The following is a 20,985-nucleotide window of genomic DNA, read 5'->3' on the forward strand; positions in this document are numbered from 1 at the left end:
TACCTATTAAGATCACAGTTTGGAAAATGGTTTTTTGGGTTTTTTTTTTTTTCTGGTTATTAATCTGAGTCAGGCACTGTGCTAGGCACAGGAGGAAAACAAATGAGGACCACATTGGAGGAGACAGAAATGTAAAGTGATGATTAGACAAGCAAAGGTTTTGGAAGACTTGAGGGACTTGTTCTAAAGGCATGTCACAGGGAGTAAGTCTAGAACTGACTGGGGGAGCAGGAAAGCTTCCTGAATGAGGTGACATTTCTGTCAGTCTTCCAGGGAGAAGAGGCTTGCTAAGTCAAGACAGCAAAATGAGAACACGAAGGTATGGAATTCTACAAAAGGGAATGTACCCACGAAGAAACTCGGGGTTTGGAAAAGGCATTCTGCATTCTAAGGGTTCATATTTCTATCCCTGAAAAAATTGACAAGGTGGCTAAAACGCAGATCACCTATGTTCTGTCCCTTCTGTTGGATATGTTTCTCTTTTGGTCCTCAATCCTGATGCTGAGAAAATCTCTAACCAGCAAGGGCTGGTTCTGGATTTTAACGTTATGGCGTGGTGGGGTATTGGGATGGATACCTGGGAAGACTATGAAACTTATGTCCAGCTAACCACAAATAGTATAAGAGGATTGGAGTGAATTAAAAGAAATCTACAGATACTTGGAAGGCATTATGAGTGTATATCTGAAATCAGGTTAAAAATAAGCCGCAGGTTCTCTTGTGATTTCTGAAACATCTTTGTTTAATCATAGAATTATGTCCATCTTCCATTCATCATAAATAATCCATTTCATGACTTTACCGATCCTTTTGAAAAAATTTGGTATTTAGCATAAACAAACACTGAACATTAGCCAGGGGTGTGTTAGTTTTAACCAGAAGAGGGAAGAATAAAAAGAAGAACCCACAAAATTTTAAAACTTAGAAAAGAGCACATGAAAAGATGAACATTCTCATCCATTTAAAAAATCAAATTTCATAACAACCATTAACAAAACTCCAGGTGGAAAAACAAGCAAACATAAATATAATCTAACGTATTTCTTTCATAAATACATTCAGACAAAACAAATGCATAAAAGAGATAGTGCATAGATATAACAACATATTTTAAGACATGAATAATTAAACCCCAATAATCATGAATTAAAAATAGATTTTGATTTTATTTTTTTGTCCTTTATGGAAAAATATGCCCAGCATTTGTGTAAAAAAAGAAATAGGTATACACATCAATAAAGCCACCAAAATTCACTACGGAAAGAAGATTATGTGAAAAAAGAACACATTTTTTTTAAAGCAAAAGGTAAAGTGTTATATCATTTTCAGTTGAATTTTATCCCATAGTCACACCTACTATAGGTGTTAGATAATAGAGGTAGATAAGTTGGGGGAAAAAATCAGTATTCTAATGCTAGGGAGAAGATTTTTACGATAGCTCAGAGAGACAATTCCATTCACTCTGAAATTCAAAGAAGCTTGCGGGAACAAAACATGAAAACCTTTCTGTGCTCCATATGTAAGCATCAAAAGTATCAAGCAAAATTACTGTAGTTTTAGACACAAGTGAAATTCTTGACAATAGGAATTCTTGCCAAACAGCCTATTTAGCATAGCTTTTTTGCAGGGTCTGGCCCTAGCCTTAAAACTCACACCCAGGCTAACTCTTAGGAAATTTATGAGGTTCAGTGACATTGAAATGAGTCAGAAGCAACACAACATGAGAGCTGATAGTAACAATAATGTAAATTTACCATACTGGTAAACATGGTGAGTTTCTAAGGAATGATTTTTTGTTGTTGATAAAACAACAAAACAGCTGCTGAAGATATGGTGTGACTCATGATGTCAATATCACCTGTCAAATCACGAAAAGACACGTACAGAGGATGTGACAGAATGGTGTGCAGGCAACAGAAAAAGTGTTCCCTTATTTCTATACATTGCTTTTTTCTCTATTCGGGTCGTGAAAGCTCTTCCAGACACGGTAGAAGCAAATATTGGATACTCCCTGGCAGGCTGATGCCCAACTGGGAGCTAATTTTACTTAATATTTTGGTTGACGAATGGTTTTGCATCTTCTGTGTCTATTTTTCTTTCCATCTCGCTAGACAGAATGTGTATATGTAACATTTGTTTGCCTCTATGACCTTTATATTTTCATTTATTTGTAAGAGCAATGTGATTTAATTTTTTTTTAAATGTTGCAAACATTTGTCAAATCTGCCAAGGAAATCCTCATTAATAACTTGTCTCAAATGCCTTAAGTGTGCTTAATTTAAAGATGTAACAGGCTGCTTCTGGCTAAAAGAGGAAATTTGTGCCCAGCACATCTGTGTAACAGGAAACACATTTTGGTCTCCGTTGTGGAATGTGAAATAATCCATCATTAATTGTTGCTGCTCTCGAACTAATTGTAACGTTTTTGGGTCTCACATTTGGTTGTTATGAGTTTGCAAGTGTGCTGGAAAACAGGTAAGCAAGAAATAATGGAAGAAAAACGAAAAACATTTGAAATATAATTTTAAGAATCCTGAAACCCAAATCCTGCAGTTTATCTGAAAACTGCACGTACTTTGACTCATAACTCAAATATCAGGCCCTTTCTTTGAAGCAGCTTATAATAAATTTAAGACATAGAACACCACAATCTCTTGTAATGGAACTGAGGAATTTCTGAGTGGAAATTATTTGAAGGAATGTCTTAAAAACTGATGTCAAGAAATGCAGATGACTTATGCTTTTCAGCATCTATTCAATCTATGACCCCTGCTGAGTTGATAAGGAAGAGGCATGTCACAGTTGCAGAAAAAAAGAATCACAAAGGAAATCAAAGTATCCGTGAATAAGACTTTGGAAATTTTCACTGTCATGAGAAGAGCATTTTCCTGATGGTGTGACCTCATTCCAAATAGTACAGTAGCTAGTAGAGAGCTGTATTGCACAGAAGGTGGTACGATGAAAACGTGTTTGCTTTTTGTCACTTATGATGACTGTTTCCTGTGTTAGGAAAAAAAAAAAAACAAAGAACAACTCCAAAATACTGAACCACCCCTGGCAGTAACCAACAAAGTAGGTTTTGGAAATAACGCTCTCGTCAAATCCATTTTAAGGCACTTAAACAGTTATATTTTTTTGTGTAAAAAAATAAAATATGCATTGAAGCAACGTTCACAAATACATGTCTTCAGAACTGTTTGTATGTACAACCCTGTACGTATATACATCGCTGTGGAAAGACCACCTCCTTCCTTATACCGTTGGCCTTGTCAACTTCACTCCCTACGAGAAAGGAAAACATGACATCAGAGTTGGACGGTATCCACGAGCAACGTGAGAGCATCAATTAACACCTGATAATTTATGCTACGAGAAGGAAAAAGAGGTCCGCCTAGATAGCATTATATAACCAAGGATCCAAACCCCTGGATCCAAATAAATTCACCCACCCACCTCACTGGCCTGCAGAATCTGGCACCTCCCCCACGCCCGGCATGGCTATTCATCCCGTCTGCTGTGCGTTAGATGGTGCCTGTGGGTCTCAGTCAGTATTGTCTGTAAAGCAGAGGAGACACTCAAGGATACCCTTACGATGGACACTTTGTTTTTGTGGCCAGGTGGGAATGGCTAAATATTCTAAGCCTTCTGGATTATTCTACATTAGCCAGTGACCCCCTGGTTTGGAGTGGTTTCTGTGTGAAGGGAAAAATGAACAGCGTCCAGTTTGGTCTCCCTTTTGGAAATGCTTCTGTTACTCTGCAGGATAAATCCTAGAGCTTTTAAACATTTAGAAGAAAACTTCATTCTGATTAATTTGCTGTTCACTATGACTGTGTATTATTGATGGAGTATTAGGATTTTCAAATAATTTTCTTCATTCTTTGTCAAAATTTATATGTATAAATTCTGGTCTATCATGCATATACACATTGTTAAACACGAGCATATATACAAATGAAGTTTTCAAAGGGGATAAATAGTAAAAGAAAGAGAATTACTAAACTGCTCCTGTACCAATTCTGAGTGGGAAGACCCCAGACTGGAGTGGTCCCCAGCACAGAATGGTGTTTGCTAACATTTTGTTCAATTACAAGAGGAGGGAAGGTGCTGGAGGGCTACCTTCTCAGGCAGGATTCTGGGGACCTAGGGCTCTCCTTCTAAAAGCAATCTTGGGGGTGGGGGGGGAGAGATAAATTAGGAGAGTCTGGGATTAACATATACACACTCCTATATATAAAATGGATAAACAACAAGGACCTACTGTACAGCACAGGGAACTATACTCAATATCTTGTAATAACCTATAATGGAAAAGAATCTGAAAAAGAATATATATATATTCCTATATATTTTTATTCTTATATATATTCTTACATACATAACAATCACTTTGCTGTACACTTGAAACTAATGCAACATTGTAAATTAACTGTACTTCAGTACCAAAAATTAAACAAAAGCAATCTTGTATTTCTGTTTGGAGCATCGTTGTGGTGTAGGGGAAAGATTTTGGGGGACACATAGACCAGGGTTCAAGTCCTAAGTCTAGCACTGAGTAAACCCACCCCCACAACCCTGGGCAAGTTGCTCAACTCTCTGGGCCTAGTTCCTATGTGTTCAATGGGGATAGCAGAGCCTGCTACAGTGTTGTAGAAAATAAGGAACATCAGTGATGATAACAGAGATTATATCAGATAGCTTTTGTCAAATACCTGCCACGTAATCCTCCACAACTCTAAAGAGTAGATGTTATCATGAGTCTTAGTGTGGCAGAGACTGAGGTGCACAGACGTGAAGTAACATGGCCAGGGTCACACGGGGGTAAGGTGGCAGAGCTGGCAGGATGGCTCAAGGGCCCACACTCCGAACCTGGTAAAGGCTGGCACGTGCTTAGCATAACACAGAGCTTAACAGGCTGTAGTGGGGCGGTCCCATTTTCAGGACACTAAGAACATGACACACAGTGCTCTGTCACTGGCTATCTCCTTGCCACCTTGTGAGCAGGCGAAAGCAGTCTTGCAAAGTCTGAGCCACTAGGAAGAAGGAAGAAGCCAGCTCTATGGGCACTTCCGTGGTATGTGCTGCCTCTGAATTTTGTATGAGTCACTCCGTTTATTTTATTTTGGCTGATAATTTAGAAAATCAAATCCACAAATATCAAATAAGTAACACGACTTCTGAGCCAAGTGTGGTGAAACTGATGTCCTTGTGTGGCCTCCTTTGCTACTGAAATTTTATTTTTTAATTCCCAAACGCATAGTACAAAGAAGTTATTATGTGTCTGGAAAATTAAAAATAAAGTAGACGCTCTGGATAAATCCAGGTGCTATCATATTTAGAAAGGCATGTGAAGTCAGGACACATACAAATGATCAGGTGGGCAAAGATGGTGGGCACCCGAGCAGAGGGGCACATGTATTTTGAGTATATTTACTGAAACTTTAATCCACTGCAATATGCCCTTCGATAGGAGCAAATTAAAAAGGGCTTTTAAAAACTACCTTCTAAGTATCATCGTGCTGTTATAATAATATAGAACAATTAGCCCTCAATCCTCTTGTTCAAATTGAATTGGATTAATGCGTCATTATTACCGTATTTAGTTAAGAGAATGTGTACTTGAGAACAAGGTTATATGTGCAAAAGTTAAAGCATATGAACAGCTAAGATTCAGAAATAGCATTTCAACGTGACTTGGATCCAAATAAGATTCTTCTAGAGTCTCACCTTCTGCCTGGACACCATCCAAGACCTTATTGTTGGCACCAACACACTTCCCAGAAGGATCTGCACCGGGTGGTAGATCAGCAAGGGGACGGATATTAAAGAGAGGTACTCATGGCCTGCAAACACGATCTTCAGCATTGGAATCCCTGATGAACAAAGAAGACAGAAAACCTAGAGGCAAATTCAGTCTGTCATCAAACTAAAGACATACGCCATTAAAACTGGACTTCGGATTGCACCGCCTTTCCCTTGTGCATATTCACAGAACTGAAAAGGGAAGGTCTGGAACGACTCACCAAATCTTTCCATCTTCCTTTCACTGTGTAAACCTCCAAGCTCTATCTAGAACAGATTAAAACTGAAAAGGTGGTCGGTTCAAGGGCAGCAGTAACTCTCACTGCAAGTTAGCAGCCTGTCTAACAAGGAGAGGAGAGAAGAGAGTGGGGAATAGAGTTTCTTTTTTTTTAATTTTTAAATTTTATTTAATTTATTTTTTTATATAGCAGGTCCTTATTAGTCATCCATTTTATACACATCAGTGTATACACGTCAATCCCAATCGCCCAATTCATCACACCACCACCCACCCACCCCCGCCGCTTTCCCCCCTTGGTGTCCATACGCTTGTTCTCTACATCCGTGTCTCAATTTCTGCCCTGTAAACTGGTTCATCTGTACCATTTTTCTAGGTTCCACAGATATGCGTTAATATACGATATTTGTTTTTCTCTTTCTGACTTACTTCACTCTGTATGACAGTCTCTAGATCCAACCACATATCAATAAATGACCCAGTTTCATTGCTTTTTATGGCTGAGTAATATTCCACTGTATATATGTACCACATCTTCTTTATCCATTCGTCTGCTGATGGGCATTTAGGTTGCTTCCATGACCTGACTATTGTAAATAGTGCTGCAATGAACACTGGGGTGCATGTGTCTTTTTGAATTATGGTTTTCTCTGGGTATATGCCCAGTAGTGGGATTGCTGAGTCATATGGCGATTCTATTTTTAGTTTTTTAGGGAACCTCCATACTGCTCTCCATAGTGGCTGTATCAATTTACATTCCCACCAACAGTGCAAGAGGGTTCCCTTTTCTCCACACCCTCTCCAGCATTTGTTGTTTGTAGATTTTCTGATGATGCCCATTCTAACTGGTGTGAGGTGATACCTCATTGTAGTTTTGATTTGCATTTCTCTAATAATTAGTGATGTTGAGCAGCTGTTCATGTGCTTCTTGGCCATTTGTATGTCTTCTTTGGAGACATGTCTATCTAGGTTTTCTGCCCATTTTTGGATTGGGTTGTTTGTTTTTTGATATTGAGCTGCATGAGTTGTTTATATATTTTGGAGATTAATCCTTTGTCCATTGATTCGTGTGCAAATATTTTCTCCCATTCTGAGGGTTCTCTTTTCATCTTGTTTATGCTTCCCTTCGCTGTGCAAAAGCTTTTAAGTTTCATTAGGTCCCATTTGTTTATTTTTGTTTTTATTTTCATTACTCTAGGAGGTGGATCAAAAAAGATCTGGCTGTGATTTATGCCAAAGAGTTTTCTTCTTATGTTTTCCTCTAAGAGTTTTATAGTGTCTGGTCTTACATTTAGGTCTCAAACCCATTTTGAGTTTATTTTTGTGCATGGTGTTAGGGAGTGTTCTAATTTCATTCTTTTACATGTAGCTGTTCAGTTTTCCCAGCACCACTTATTGAAGAGACTGTCTTTTCTCCATTGTATATCCTTGCCTCCTTTGTCATAGATTAGTTGACCATAGGTGCGTGGGTTTATCTCTGGGCTTTCTATCTTGTTCCATTGATCTATGTTTCTGGTTTTCTGCCAGTACCATATTGTCTTGATTACTGTAGCTTTGTAGTATAGTCTGAAGTCAGGGAGTCTGATTCCTCCAGCTCCGTTTTTTTCCCTCAAGGCTTCTTTGGCTATTCGGGGTCTTTTGTGTCTCCATACAAATTTCAAGATTTTTTGTTCTAGTTCCGTATAAAATGCCATTGGTAATTTGATAGGGATTGCATTGAATCTGCAGATTGCTTTGGGTAGTACAGTCATTTCACAATATTGATTCTTCCAATCCAAGAACATGGTATATCTCTCCATCTGTTGGTATCATCTTTAATTTCTTTCATCAGTGTCTTATAGTTTTCTGCATACAGGTCTTTTGTCTCCCTAGGAAGGTTTATTCCTAGGTATTTTATTCTTTTTGTTGCAATGGTAAATTGGAGAGTTTCCTTAATTTTTCTTTCAGATTTCGGAGTAGAGTTTCCTCGAGAAGGCTGAGGCATACTAGTAAGGTAGAGGTTAAAAATGGATCTTTTCTGCACAACACTGTAAAGCAACTATACCACAATTAAAAAAAAAAAAAAGGATCTTTTCTTGCTTAGTAGTGAAACACTCTGTTAGTCTTTAGGGAAGCCTGCCTGGCACCATTTCACAGCCCCCAAGTTCACTTTGGGGCTGAAAGTATATGGTAAGATAAAGTATGGTATATATGGCTATAAGTCGGAGGGTACTTTAGCCAGATAGACATTAATAAAGGCTTTTGCACATTCTCTTTTGGCCAAGAATCTCGAAGCGCTTTAAGCAGTACTGTATACAGCAGATGAATTCTAAAATCTGTGCTGAATGATTAAACCCCACAGTGAAGGCTGTAACGGAACTCAGGTAAATGAATACTACTTCTGAGTCTACCGCTCCGTTATATCCAGGGCAAGGTGTGCATACTTTGTAAGCAGCTGCCTAACATATGTAACTATTAAGCTTCTGTAACAGAATTCAGACACTGGTGATTTGACTATTATCACCAATTGCTTTAATGTGGTCCAGTTGTTAGTACGGCTGTGTATGTACGTCAGTTTTTGAACTGAATAGCTTTAACAGCTTAGCTTTCTTTTTGTTTCTTTGAGAACAACCACTGAAAAGGACCCAGGCTCCTAAATACACACAATGATGGTACATAAATAATGTTTTATGATAGCCTGGTGAGGAAAGCTCTGCTTTTTCAATTATTTTTACCTTCTAATAAATTTCAAACCTTTATGCAAAAATGTATTTCATGGCTGCTTTCTTTTTCATAGCCTCACATATCATTGCCATAAACTGCAAACACTTAACTCTTCCCAAACAAAGTCTCTCTCAAAGCTTCAAGCGTATGCATTTAGATTTTTGCACAGCTTCTGTCTTCTCACTAATATAAAGAACAAAGAAGTTTTCTTTTTAAAAGTAATATGCTTAATCCACTTATTGGATTTGAATTAGATCAGTGTTAGATATTGAAAAGCAGCATTTAATATTATAATCCCAGAGGGCTTCCCTGGTGGCACAGTGGTTAAGAACCCGCCTGCCAATGCAAGGGACACGGGTTCAAGCCCTGGTCCGGGAAGATCCCACGTGCTGCAGAACAACTAAGCCCGTGTGCCACAACTACTGAGCCTGCGCTCTAGAGCCTGTGTGCCACAACTACTGAGCCCGCGTGCCACAACTACTGAAGCCCACGCACCTTGAGCCTGTGCTCTGAAACAAGAGAAGCTACCACAATAAGAAGCCCGCACACCACAACAAAGAGTAGCCCCCATTCGCCACAACTAAAGCCCACACGCAAGAACAAAGACCCAATGCAGCCAAAAAATAAATAAATAAAAAAATAAAATAAAATGAATAAAATCTAAAAAAAAAAAAAAAATTATAGTCCCAGAAAGTTACTACAATGAGAAATGAAGAAGACCTGAACATATACTACTCCTGTTTTCAGGAAAGGTTATTTGGCCCAAAAGGATGATGTGAAGGAGTTGGGGGGTGGCGTGGAGTAATAGTGGGGCTAAAGGGAGCAAATGATAGAAATATGCAGGTATGTGTCTCTAAAACATGGTCAGAGCAGGGGTTTCTGACCCCAAATTCAAGGACGATGGCTGCTGGGCTAAATCACCTGAGTTACACTTTCTTGGCTAAGTTCAGGCAGGCTCTGGGTCGTTCTTCAGCCAGCTCAAGCAAGCCCACAGATATGGTCACAGGGCTGCTGCTCCAATACGCAAGTTTACAAGGTATCTTAATGGAAGCGACATCAATTCACCGTAGTGTGATGAAAAGATAGTAGTAATAATGATAATAACGGTTTGTATGCAGTGAGTACTTAGTTGAGGCCAGGTGCTGTCAAGGGCTCTCCCATATGAACAGACAACAACTCTTGGTGGTTGATGAAACCTATTGTTTGCACCATTTTACTAATGAGGAGACTGAAACGCCTCATTAGTGGTTAGAAAACTTTCCCAAGTGGTGGAGTCTTTACTGCAATCCAGGCCACCTGGGTTTCCAGTTCTCTGTGTCAGGTAAGGGTCAAGGCCTCCGAGGTCTTCAGTTCAAGATGCCACAGGCGTGGCAGCTCCATGAAGCAGAAGAGGGCCTGGGATGCAAAGAGCTTTCTAGTCCAGAAGTCCTTTCGGAACTCGCTCCCCTTGGGCCCCTAACCCTCCCAGCAGCACTTCCGGGGGCAGCAGACCTCACACTCCCCTGCTACCCACGCTGGGGTATTCCTGTGATTTCACAGCGGCCAGGAGCTCAGTAACCACGAGGCCTACCCCAATAGTGGCAAGGGAACCCCAGACTGACACTGTCTTCAAGAAACTTCCAGTGTACAGGTGAACTTCTACCTTCTGTGGATGCTGCTATCACTTTGTATGAAGTCTCTTCTGGTCCTGGGCTGGTTCTTCAGCTCTTCCGTCTCATCTTTGAACACACTCTTCTGTACAGACTAGGCTGGGACTCTGCAAACATCACTCCTCCTTGGCAGCAGGCGGCCCCCTGGACACTAGAGGAAGGCTGGAGAAGGCGCAGAGGCCTGGGGTTCGGCCCCAGCGGCTAGCCCACTGTGCCCCTCCTTGAAGGTCTGACCCCTGTTTCCTCTCCAGACTTCTAGGTTCTGAGAACCCAACTTCTTCCTTTGTTCCCCCAGCTCCGGCTACTTCCTGCACTTATTACTCCTTCATTTCCTCACTGTCCCCTCCCCGCTTTCCCACACTGTTTTAGTTCCCTATGTTGATGGCGTGGCATGCTTGCCTGCCTCACCCTGGAGACACAGGCCCTCTCTCACTTGGCTTCGCAGCCCAGTCATCCACTTCGCCTGGAAAAGAGAGGGCTCCCCCATGACTGGCCGCTGCTGTAGACATCTGTCGAATGAAGTAGGGATTTCTCTTCATCACTTTGTGTGCCTGCAATACCTTCTTGTTAATTGTTAATCAGATTTCCTATCACCACCACTCTCAGTGACTAATGTTAAAAATATGATTGAAAATCACATCAGAGAGAAAAACTTAGCTTCCGGAGATTAGGGCCAGGTCCCTTTGCTGCGTCTTTCCTTGTCATTCTCTCAGGGTGGATTCACCACCGGCTAATCCCCGGATGAGGGGAGGGGGACTCCAGCGATTCAAGTCAAGCTATTTGTTTTGGGAACCTTTCTGTTCCCTCTGTCTGAAACTCTACCTTACTTCTCGATCATTCAATTATCCACTTTCCTTTTCAATTATTAGTTCCTTCGCAATCTCTTCTTTATATCTCAGTCTTTCCCCTGCTTTTCTTCAGTTTCTCCCCAGCCGCCCTCCTGGCAGCTTCCATCCTGTGCATTTTCATTTTCTCGAGGGTCAGAGTAGGAAGAGAAGTTGGGAGAAGTGGGGGGGTGGAGGGGGAGGTAACTATTCTACGATTCCACGTCTGAGTGGTCCAGTCCACCCTGGCGATGTTTGGAAGCGGCGAGTTTACGATCTCTGTTCTAGGGCATCTTTGCCACGTTTCCAGCTCTATCAGGATGAACACTGGAAATGAAATAGAGAGAGTCCTGGAACTGTGAGGGCCACTGTGCTCACCACACTGCGATTTCTGTCACCTGGCCACGAATTTGGCAAAACTTGACCTTCAAGTCAAATCAGAGAGCATCGCTATGTCTTTTTCCAGAAGCCCATGTGATGCACCACCCTGTCATCCTCTTCACCCACCCTTTCAACAATTCACTCAATCGTTCATTCAATTAGCACTCACTTCACAGATTAACTAAAGGGCGAGGCATGTGACACGACCCTCACTCAGGTAACTCACAGGCCCCTCTATGACCACTCCCACTGCCTCCCCGTGACCTTCCTTCAGGGCTCGGTCAGCCCTCACCCGCCCCCCAACCCTCGCCCCAAACCCATCTCTCTGCCTTCAGGCTTGTCCTCTGCAGGGTATTTTCCAGTCTGCAACCAGGCTGAGTACAAAATCTCTCTCTGTCTCACCACGCTCCCCTGGGCTCTCTCTGTGCTCCAGCCATGAAGAGTGTGGTGCCCCTTCCTCCCCTCCTCTCCCCAACCTGTGCCCATGCCCACGCTCTAGGCTCTAGAAGTCTCACCTCTCGGTCTTTGCACGTGAGTTCCTTTTGCCCAGGATGCTCGCCACCCACTTCTTGACCTGCCCGATTCCTTAGCCCGCAGTTCCTAACTCACCTCCTCTGGGAAGCCATCCTTGATGTCCCAAGGCTCCTTTCTGCTCTAGGCTTACCCAACTGGGGCGTGTTCCAGCCTAGCGTTTGCTGCATTTATTATCGCTGCTTGCTTCGTGTGTGTGTGTGTGTGTGTGTGTGTGTGTGTGTGTGTGTGTTTCCCTCACTAAGCTGTTAGCTTCTCAGGGTCAGTGACTGTTTTGTCTTCATCTCTGAGCATCTTAGTGCTCAGAGGAAGAGCACTGAAGGATCGGACTTGTGCTTTTCCAGACCCCATCATAAAGTTACTGTGCAGACTATCACTCCATTTTCACTCCATTCATTAACTAGGGAGAAAAAAGGGGCAATAATTTCAAAAAACCAAACAAACTTACTCAAAAGAGTTTTCTTTTTCAAGTAAAATTTAAATATAGGACTCTTTTCATCTTGCGATCACTGCGGTAACATAAATGAAGCAAATTAATTTTAATGCTCCCAGGTACTGATTCTGTGTCACCGTGGTTGACAGGATCCGACTAGACTTTACGAGACGGCGTTTGACTTTATGGAAGTGAACACCATGCGCACATTTACAATTTTACAGGGACTTTAAGCTGTCATGCTGAAAAATGTTTATAAAACATTAATCAAAAAATGCCTCTTTAATACAATGCATTGTCTGAAAGATGTTAGAAGGCGCATATTGTAAATGGATTCCTTTTCTGACTAAAGTAATTTCCACCAGAAGCATTTCCCCACTGCTCTACAAGTACACTGTGTGGAGAGATAAAGAGCACTTCCCCAGCACATTACTACCTGCTCCAAACACTTGGGAAATCACTAATGTATGGCATGCCATATTCCCATGTCACACATGACACATTCGTCTAAAATTATCCAACAGACTTTGACACTGCGGCATATTCCATAAGCAGAGCTTTCAACTGACATCTGCCAACTAAGAACTTCAAGTGAGAGCTTTCTTCTTCTAACAAGCAAATAAGGGGTTTCTTTTATCCTGCACCCAGGATGGAAAGGATAAAACAATACGTACCGGAACAAGTGGGGGTATCCCCCCTATTTTAAATGTTTATTTTATGTCCTCTGAATTAGAAAATTCCCTTTGTATCAAGTTTCAACAGTTACTAGTTTCTATTGGATGGACGGTTTTTAAATTTTTCCTTGAGAAACAGACATTTTTCTTCCTCGATTAAATATGGACCTTCACATACCTCTCACGGAAGGCCGCTCTATTGCTCACAATAGGAACACCATCTACTTTATACCGTTGTTCAGAGTTTACTTGTAGGAGCACGATGCTCTCACCATCTACTCATTCATTCAAAAAATACTTTCTGGGCCTCTGCTGTATGTGATTCACTGTTCCCGGTGCTGAGGATATAAGGAAAATAACACAGACAAGGCCCCTGCCTTCCTGGGGCCCACTTTCTGTAGCACTTGCCCCAATCACCTCGGCTTCCCTTCGTCCAGAGAGTGAGTGCCGGCCTGGTGCATGCTTACCAAGTTGCTACAACTCAGAGTTTGGGGATCACCATTTGTCTTTCTCCTTGTAGATCAAGTCACCAAGTTCTGGAGGTTCTTTCCTCTATCGAGCACTGTCCTTCCCCCTCAGTTTTCACTGCCAACTTCCTAATTCGGTTCCTCATAAAATCAAGCCAAATGACTCTTTCAGCCTCCTGACATAACCCCCTGTCTTCAGACTCTTCCCTTCATCAATCCTACAAACCACAGCCAGATTAATCTTCCTAAAACCCACATTAATTAAAGGCAATACCCTGCTCAAGAATTACAATGACTTTCCAGTGCCCATTCATCAAATCCTCTACCCCTTCGACGTCAGTAAAGAACGACGGCAACTACCGCCATTTTGTAAGTGCTTCCTGCCTGCCAAGTGCTTTTCCTGCATTATCTCACTTAATCCTTAAAACAGCCCTAAGAAGTAGGTGGCAATTTCCCCACTGAAACATGAGGCAACTGAGGGGTAGAGCAGTTATGTGACTTGCCTAACATCACACATCTGGTAGGTGGTAGAGGCAGAATTAGACCACAGTCTATTTACTTTTAATCACTAACCTATGTTAACTCCATTAAACCAACCTCTCAGTTGCCAATTGCTGTCACTGGCTCAGGCCTAGAACTTTCTTGTCTTTGTAAGAGCTGAGCCCCTGCCTCGATCTTGTCCTTTCCCTCTGGGTGACTAAATCCTAGGGGTTGTTTTGGGCTCAGCTTTACATTTTTTCTCCATGGTGAAGGTGGCCTCCCTACCGATTTCTTCCTCTTTTGAAGAATGAAGCCTCTCCTCCTAGCTGCACTCCATAATTTAGCATTTGCTTATGTTGCCATTATTTTCTTTTGTGTAGGTTTTGTTTGCCCCTGAAAATAGGCAAAGCCTTATATTTTTCTTTTAATCTCCTGCAGTGTTTAAGCACAGGACTGGTACTCAATATATGAATGATTAATTATTGAAGAATAGGTGCTAAAGCAATGTTTCCCATCAAAGAAGACAGGACAAGAACAAATACTAGTTGCTTTACTGGACTAAAAAGAGAATAAGGGCTTCCCTGGTGGCGCAGTGGTTGAGAGTCCGCCTGCTGATGCAGGGGACATGGGTTCGTGCCCCAGTCTGGGAAGATCCCACATGCCGCGGAGCGGCTGGGCCCGTGAGCCATGGCCGCTGAGCCTGCGCGTCAAGAGCCTGTGCTCCGCAACGGGAGAGGCCACAACAGTGAGAGGCCCGCATACCGCCAAAAAAAAAAAAAAAAATCCTTCGCACACCCCTCTGGGAGAGGGTTGTATTTCATAGGAGAAAAATATATTCATTATGGCAGGAAGGAAAGAAACTGGTCTGACCGTGGAAACCAAACTTTGAAATGAGTATTGAATAGTGGAGTAGGAAAGGAAATATATTGAAAAACACCCTTTGTGTTTTTGAACTTGAATATGTCACTTACTTTCCCACTTCGCTAAGAGACAGTATACGCCAGTCACCTGGATCCTTTCCTGTCTTTCAAAGGTTCATTCGCCTGAATTCACATGACTTGTTTTCCATTTAAATTCTTTCTCGGATGTTCCAGTGAGTTCTGGAGAGAGCTGCTGGCAAATCTGGCATCGAGCTGCTTAGCTCTTCAGTCGTCATGGAGATTTCCCACTTTTGTTTAGTTTGTTCTTAGTTAGAAACATCCATAATTTTACTCTCCAAACATCTTACACATTGTTATTTGAATTCTATCTCTTCCTTCTTAGTGCATCTCTCAATTCAAAAGCCCACATTTGCCTTTAAGAGTCACTGGGATAGATGGTCTCCCCAATCATAATGTAATTGCAGAGGCAGCCGCTATTAGAGGAACACAGCCACTCTTTTCAGGCATCACTAAATGCCAGTCTGGGTCCCCTTCTGACACCGCGCGCGCGCGCGTGTGCACACACACACGCACATACACACACACACACACACACTCACACACTTTCTCTTCAGAGACAAATAGTCACAGAAAGTCAAACTCACTGGCGCTGATTTATCTCAGTTACTACACAAAGGGGTACTTATATGCCTTTTCTAGAACACAAAATGGTGTCATGATAAGGTACACCAACAGTTTTGGAATTTGTTTAGAAAAGGCTTTCAGTTAGGATTTTCCTAAAGCAAGCTAATTTTCAGTAATATAGCTGTCGCTTCATGCAGCAATTTATAATTTATTATGTCCAGTAGCCTACACAAGGCAGTACAGGTAGCTGTTACGAAGCCTGATACAAGACGCAGAGAGCCCCGGGTTGGAATCCCATGCTTACCACTTACCAGCTGTGTTACTTTGGTTAGGCAAGTGATTGAACCTCTGTTTTCACATCTGTAAAATGTACCTACTTTGTAGGGTTTTTTTTTCTTAATAAACCATAAATGAAACAATACACAATGTCTGGTAAGTAGTAAGTCTTCAGATACCATTCTAGGTGCAGTGAATAAGTGGGTAAACCGATACCCCTCCCCCAACCCCGCCTTCATGGAACTTATGCTCTTATTGACTAGGGAGAGAAGATGGAGAGTACCATGCCAAAGCTAGGTGAAGAGCAAATTCCACCCAACCACAGAATCATGGCACAGGACAGTGAGGAAATGCAGCACTGCAAAGCTGTTAGGCAAAACGGATGCAGTGAACATTTGGGTTATTCTAATTTTTGTCTCTCTTTTAGAGTGGGTACAAAGAAAGGCCACCTACTTCCAGGTTGACGGGTATGGCTTGGCATGCTGTCCTTCAGAGAGAGGGCCACTAACGTGTGGCCTGTTGGAGCAGGTGGTACGTCTGCACAGCCCCCAGAATTACTGCTCGTAATGCTGGCTATTCTAGGACTTCCCCTGAAACCCATTCTGCAATGTTCCAAAGGCTGGCGAGTCTACTTCCTGCAGATTCCCTTAGGAAGGTGGACAGGATGTCACGGATCATGTGACCTGCTCTCATTCACTCCCATCTAAATGACTGGTCTTTTGCTCAAATTCTCCAAGGTATTTTAATACACAGATTGGGCTGCCTTACCCTTGCCAGTGATTTACATTTTATTTGCTTCCCTGTTCTTTTCGTGTCGTTCCATCTGTAATGGAGAACTGCTATATTATCTTTTTTTTAAATTTATTTATTTTATTTTTGGCTGCCTTGGGTCTTTGTTGCTGCGCACGGGCTTTCTCTAGTTGCGGCGAGCGGGGGCTACTCTTCGTTGCAGTGCACAGGCTTCTCATTTCAGTGGCTTCTCTTGTTGCGGAGCACGGGCTCTAGGTGCACGGGCTTCAGTAGTTGTGGCTCGTGGGCTCTAGAGCTCAGGCTCAGTAGTTGTGGCACGCGGGCTTAGTTGCTCCGCAGCATGTGGGATCTTCCCAGACCAGGGCTCGAACCCGTGTCCCCTGCATTGGCAGGCGGATTCTTAACCACTGCGCCACCAGGGAAGCCCGCCATATTATCTTTGATGTGACTCCACCATCAGAACCTCTATTGTTGCTTTATGAGACACAGAAGGAAAGATTCTTGTCCTTTTTGTAGAAGGAGTCATCCAAAATGATGTACAACTAAATAATATATGCAAATAAGAACTCTTTAGTTTTCTCAGTGTCCCAGTGATGGGTTCAGGGAACCCACATAGACTTGGGCATTTCTAAATCGCTGAACACAAAGGCAATAGCAGCAGCTCAGGGATGGCTAACAACCAACCCCCTTGGCTAGACCTCCGGCAGAAAAACAAGACAATCTTATACCATTTTCACAGGTAAGTATAAATGGAATTTTAATTTCCAACCTCTGAGGCCTGAAAAACGTCCCATGGTTATCTCTGTAGATGGCATATGAGAGGGAAAGGGACACGTGGAAGTCCACACAGGAGGTGTCAGAAATGCACTTCACATGTTGGACTCAGACATCCCCTCTGAGGTCCTGACGGGGCTCTCCTGCCACCCTCCCCTCCACGGTTAGGAAGACTCACAGCTCCATTTCTTTTCGGTGTAGTCAGGAGCTATTTAGCTATGCTAAATCGATGTTTATGTAAAACTCTCCTAAGAGATTTATCCTTCCTTCATATTTCAAAACCAGAATTCAAAAACATAACATTTTTATATATTATAAAATACAGACTATAATAATATATAAAAATACATCTCCCTTTATCCAAAAGGCAGAGTTAGGCCTGGAAGAGCAGGAAAATGAACAAATACAAGGGTATAAACTAGAAGTCCGAGGCCATTACTAACAGAAGGAACAATCTTTCCAGTAATTGAGAGTTTTAGGAAAAAAAGAGCAGTGTTCATGTTGTAGTCTTTCGGTCATCCCACCTCAGGCAGGACTTCAGAAGCCATATCTGGAGTTCATGGACCTTTCTGGCTCTTATCGGTATGTTGGTAGGTGGAATACAGATTGTGGAAAATCATTACACAGGGCTTACTATGGGTCAGGCACTATTCTGAGAGTGAGCCAACATTAGCTCATCCACTCCTTATGTCTACAATGTGAGTAAAGGCTACCGTTATTCTCCCCATTTTTCAGATGAGAAAACTGAGGCAGCAGAAGAATAAAAATCTCCCCAAGGCCACGCACAGTGAGCAACAGCGTGTAGATGTGAACACAGACAGACTGGCTCTGGTTCTGGGCCCTCTACCACATTACTGCCTCCAATGGTGATTTGTCAGAGTGCCTGGAACCCGAGAGAAAAAGAGATGCTTGATGATATTAACACAGAATAATGGAGGGTGAAAAGGAATAGAATACAGAACGTAAGAAATGAAATATTTACACAGGAAAGGTCTGCAAAGAAGAGAGGTATTCCTTTCGACAGAGGAGCTCATATGACCAGCTTTTACTCACTTTGAATAAAAGTTGGTCGATGACCATTTTCTGACCATTGTCAGCCCATTCAGAAAATGAAAGATGGTGGTTTAGCCTTCAGTCACCTGGGCTGTAACCCTACCCCTTTGCTGAAAGTTTTATGTAATAAAACTTGCATAAAGATGCAAGAAAAGACCCAAATGAGCCGCTGGTGTTACTTCTGTTTTGAAACAGGTACATTCTGATTGGAAAAGATGTTTAATGAATGTCCTGAACTGGCTCACCACATGCTGACAATGAAACATTTAACTCTACCAATCGAAGTTCTCAGCCTCGGAAGATTAGGTACATCCTCACCTATCTGACAGCACTGTAGGAGTAATTAACAGATGGGGAATTCAAGAATGCATTGAAGAGCTGAGCCATGGAGGCTTCATTCAGATGCCCATGGTGGCTTCTGGGAGGGGTCACCATATTTACAGAGACAGGTGGGAAGGAAGTAGAGTGACCTTAGCATTTTCCTTCTCTGGGCGGCGAAGGAAGAGTCATTTGTCTTCTAAAGAGAATAATCTGCCTAATGTTCACAATCACAGGATGTGAAACCTCAAAAATAGAGAGTTTCATATGACAAAAATAACACAAAGGCATCAGAATAGATTAAACATCGTCACCAACACAGGGCTGGCCCCATCTGACTGGCTCTGGAAAGTCTTGTCTAGTTTCACAGATTTTTTAAAAGATGTGTTTTTATATAAATGAAGAAAAACACTTGGAACTTTTTAAGTGTGAGCCAATGAGAGGCTGATGAGTATGACATGCACTTTTACTGATTCTGCCACAGCTTCCAACACCCTAAACTTAGTTCTCCCTAAGATTTTGCATTGATAATGTTCTTAACAATGGACAGAGGAACTTCTGGAAGGCGTCCAAATTGTAGTTAAGTTGTAAATGGGAGTAAACTGTGACCCAAATGCACATACACTTTCTGTTTTGTCAACATGGCCACGAATCACCCTCTGGTGCTAATTTTCTTCTTGATGGTACCATGTTTATGATAAACCTCAGAAGAGATATCTTCTGACACAGAAGAACAAGGATGTTTTGATTTGGGGATTAGAAACTAGAGTTATTTACCCATAAATCCATCTCTCTTTTAACAGGCTGACTCGGAGACCTTCAAGATGGCGGAGGAGTAAGATGCGGAGATCACCTTCCTCCCCACAAATACATCAGAAATACATCTACACGTGGAACAACTCCTACAGAACACCTACTGAACGCTGGCAGAAGACCTCAGACCTCCCAAAAGGCAAGAAACTCCCCACGTACCTGGGTAGGGCAAAAGAAAAAAGAACAAACAGAGACAAAAAGATAGGGACGGGACCCGCACCAGTGGGAGGGAGCTGTGAAGGAGGAAAGGTTTCCACACACTAGGAAGCCCCTTCGCGGGCGGAGACTTATGGTGGCGGAGGGGGAAAGCTTTGGAGCCGCGGAGGAGAGCACAGCCACAGGGGTGCGGAAGGCAAAGTGGAGGAGAGCGCAGCCACAGGGGTGCGGAAGGCAAAGATTCCCGCACAGAAGATCAGGGCCAAACAGCACTCACGAGGCCGAGAGGCTTGTCTGCTCACCCGCAGGGGCGGGCGGGGCTGGGAGCTGAGGCTCGGGCTTCGGGCTTCGGTCGGAGCGCAGGGAGAGGACTGGGTTTGGCAGCGTGAACACAGCCTGCAGGGGGTTAATGCACCACGGCTAGCCGGGAGGGAGTCCAGGGAAAAGTCTGGAGCTGCCGAAGAGGCAAGGGACTTTTTCTTCCCTCTTTGTTGCCTGGTGCGCGAGGGATTAAGAGCGCTGCTTAAAGGAGCTCCAGAGACGGGCGCGAGCCGCAGCTAACAGCACGGACCCCAGAGACGGGCATGAGACGCTAAGGCTGCTGCTGCCGCCACCAAGAAGCCTGTGTACGAGCACAAGTCACTATCCATACCCCTCTTCCGGGGAGCCTGTGCAGCCCACCACTGCCAGGGTCCCGGGATCCAGGGACAACTTCCCCGGGAGAACGCACGGCACGCCTCAGGCTGCTGCAACGTCACACCGGCCTCTGCCACCGCAGGCTCGCCCTGCATCCGTAACCCTCCCTCCCCCCGGCCTGAGTGAGCCAGAGCCCCCGAATCAGCGGCTCCTTTAACCCCGTCCTGTCTGAGCGAAGAACAGACAATCTCAGGCAACCTACACGGAGAGGAGGGTCCAAATCCAAAGATGAACCCCGGGAGCTGTGCGAACAAAGAGGAGAAAGGGAAATCTCTCCCAGCAGCCTCAGGAGCAGCGGATTAAATCTCCACAATCAACTTGATGTACCCTGCATCTGTGGAATACCTGAATAGACAACCAATCATCCCAAAACTGAGGCGGTGGACTTTGTGTGATTTTGTCTGTATAGCTTTGCTTCTACCATTCGTCCTAGGGTTCTGCCTGTCCGTTTTTTAGTATAGT

General features: G+C 43.0%; 1 protein-coding gene across 1 annotated transcript in view; it reads right to left on the bottom strand.

Moving 5' to 3' along the window:
- Window positions 1–3,049: 3,049 nt before the first annotated feature.
- Window positions 3,050–20,985, bottom strand: part of SLC10A7 (solute carrier family 10 member 7) — a 250,841-nt gene continuing 232,905 nt past the window's right edge. The window contains exons 11-12 of the mRNA XM_082653781.1: window positions 5,728–5,873; window positions 3,050–3,282 (exon numbers count right to left, since the gene is read on the bottom strand). Coding sequence (XP_082509907.1) covers window positions 3,253–3,282; window positions 5,728–5,873 — 176 coding nt within the window. The 3' untranslated portion in view covers window positions 3,050–3,252. The remainder of the gene's footprint in view (window positions 3,283–5,727; window positions 5,874–20,985) is intronic.

The sequence above is a fragment of the Grampus griseus genome (genome assembly GCF_964374135.1).
Source record: "Grampus griseus genome assembly, chromosome: 4".
NCBI lineage: Eukaryota > Metazoa > Chordata > Mammalia > Artiodactyla > Delphinidae > Grampus > Grampus griseus.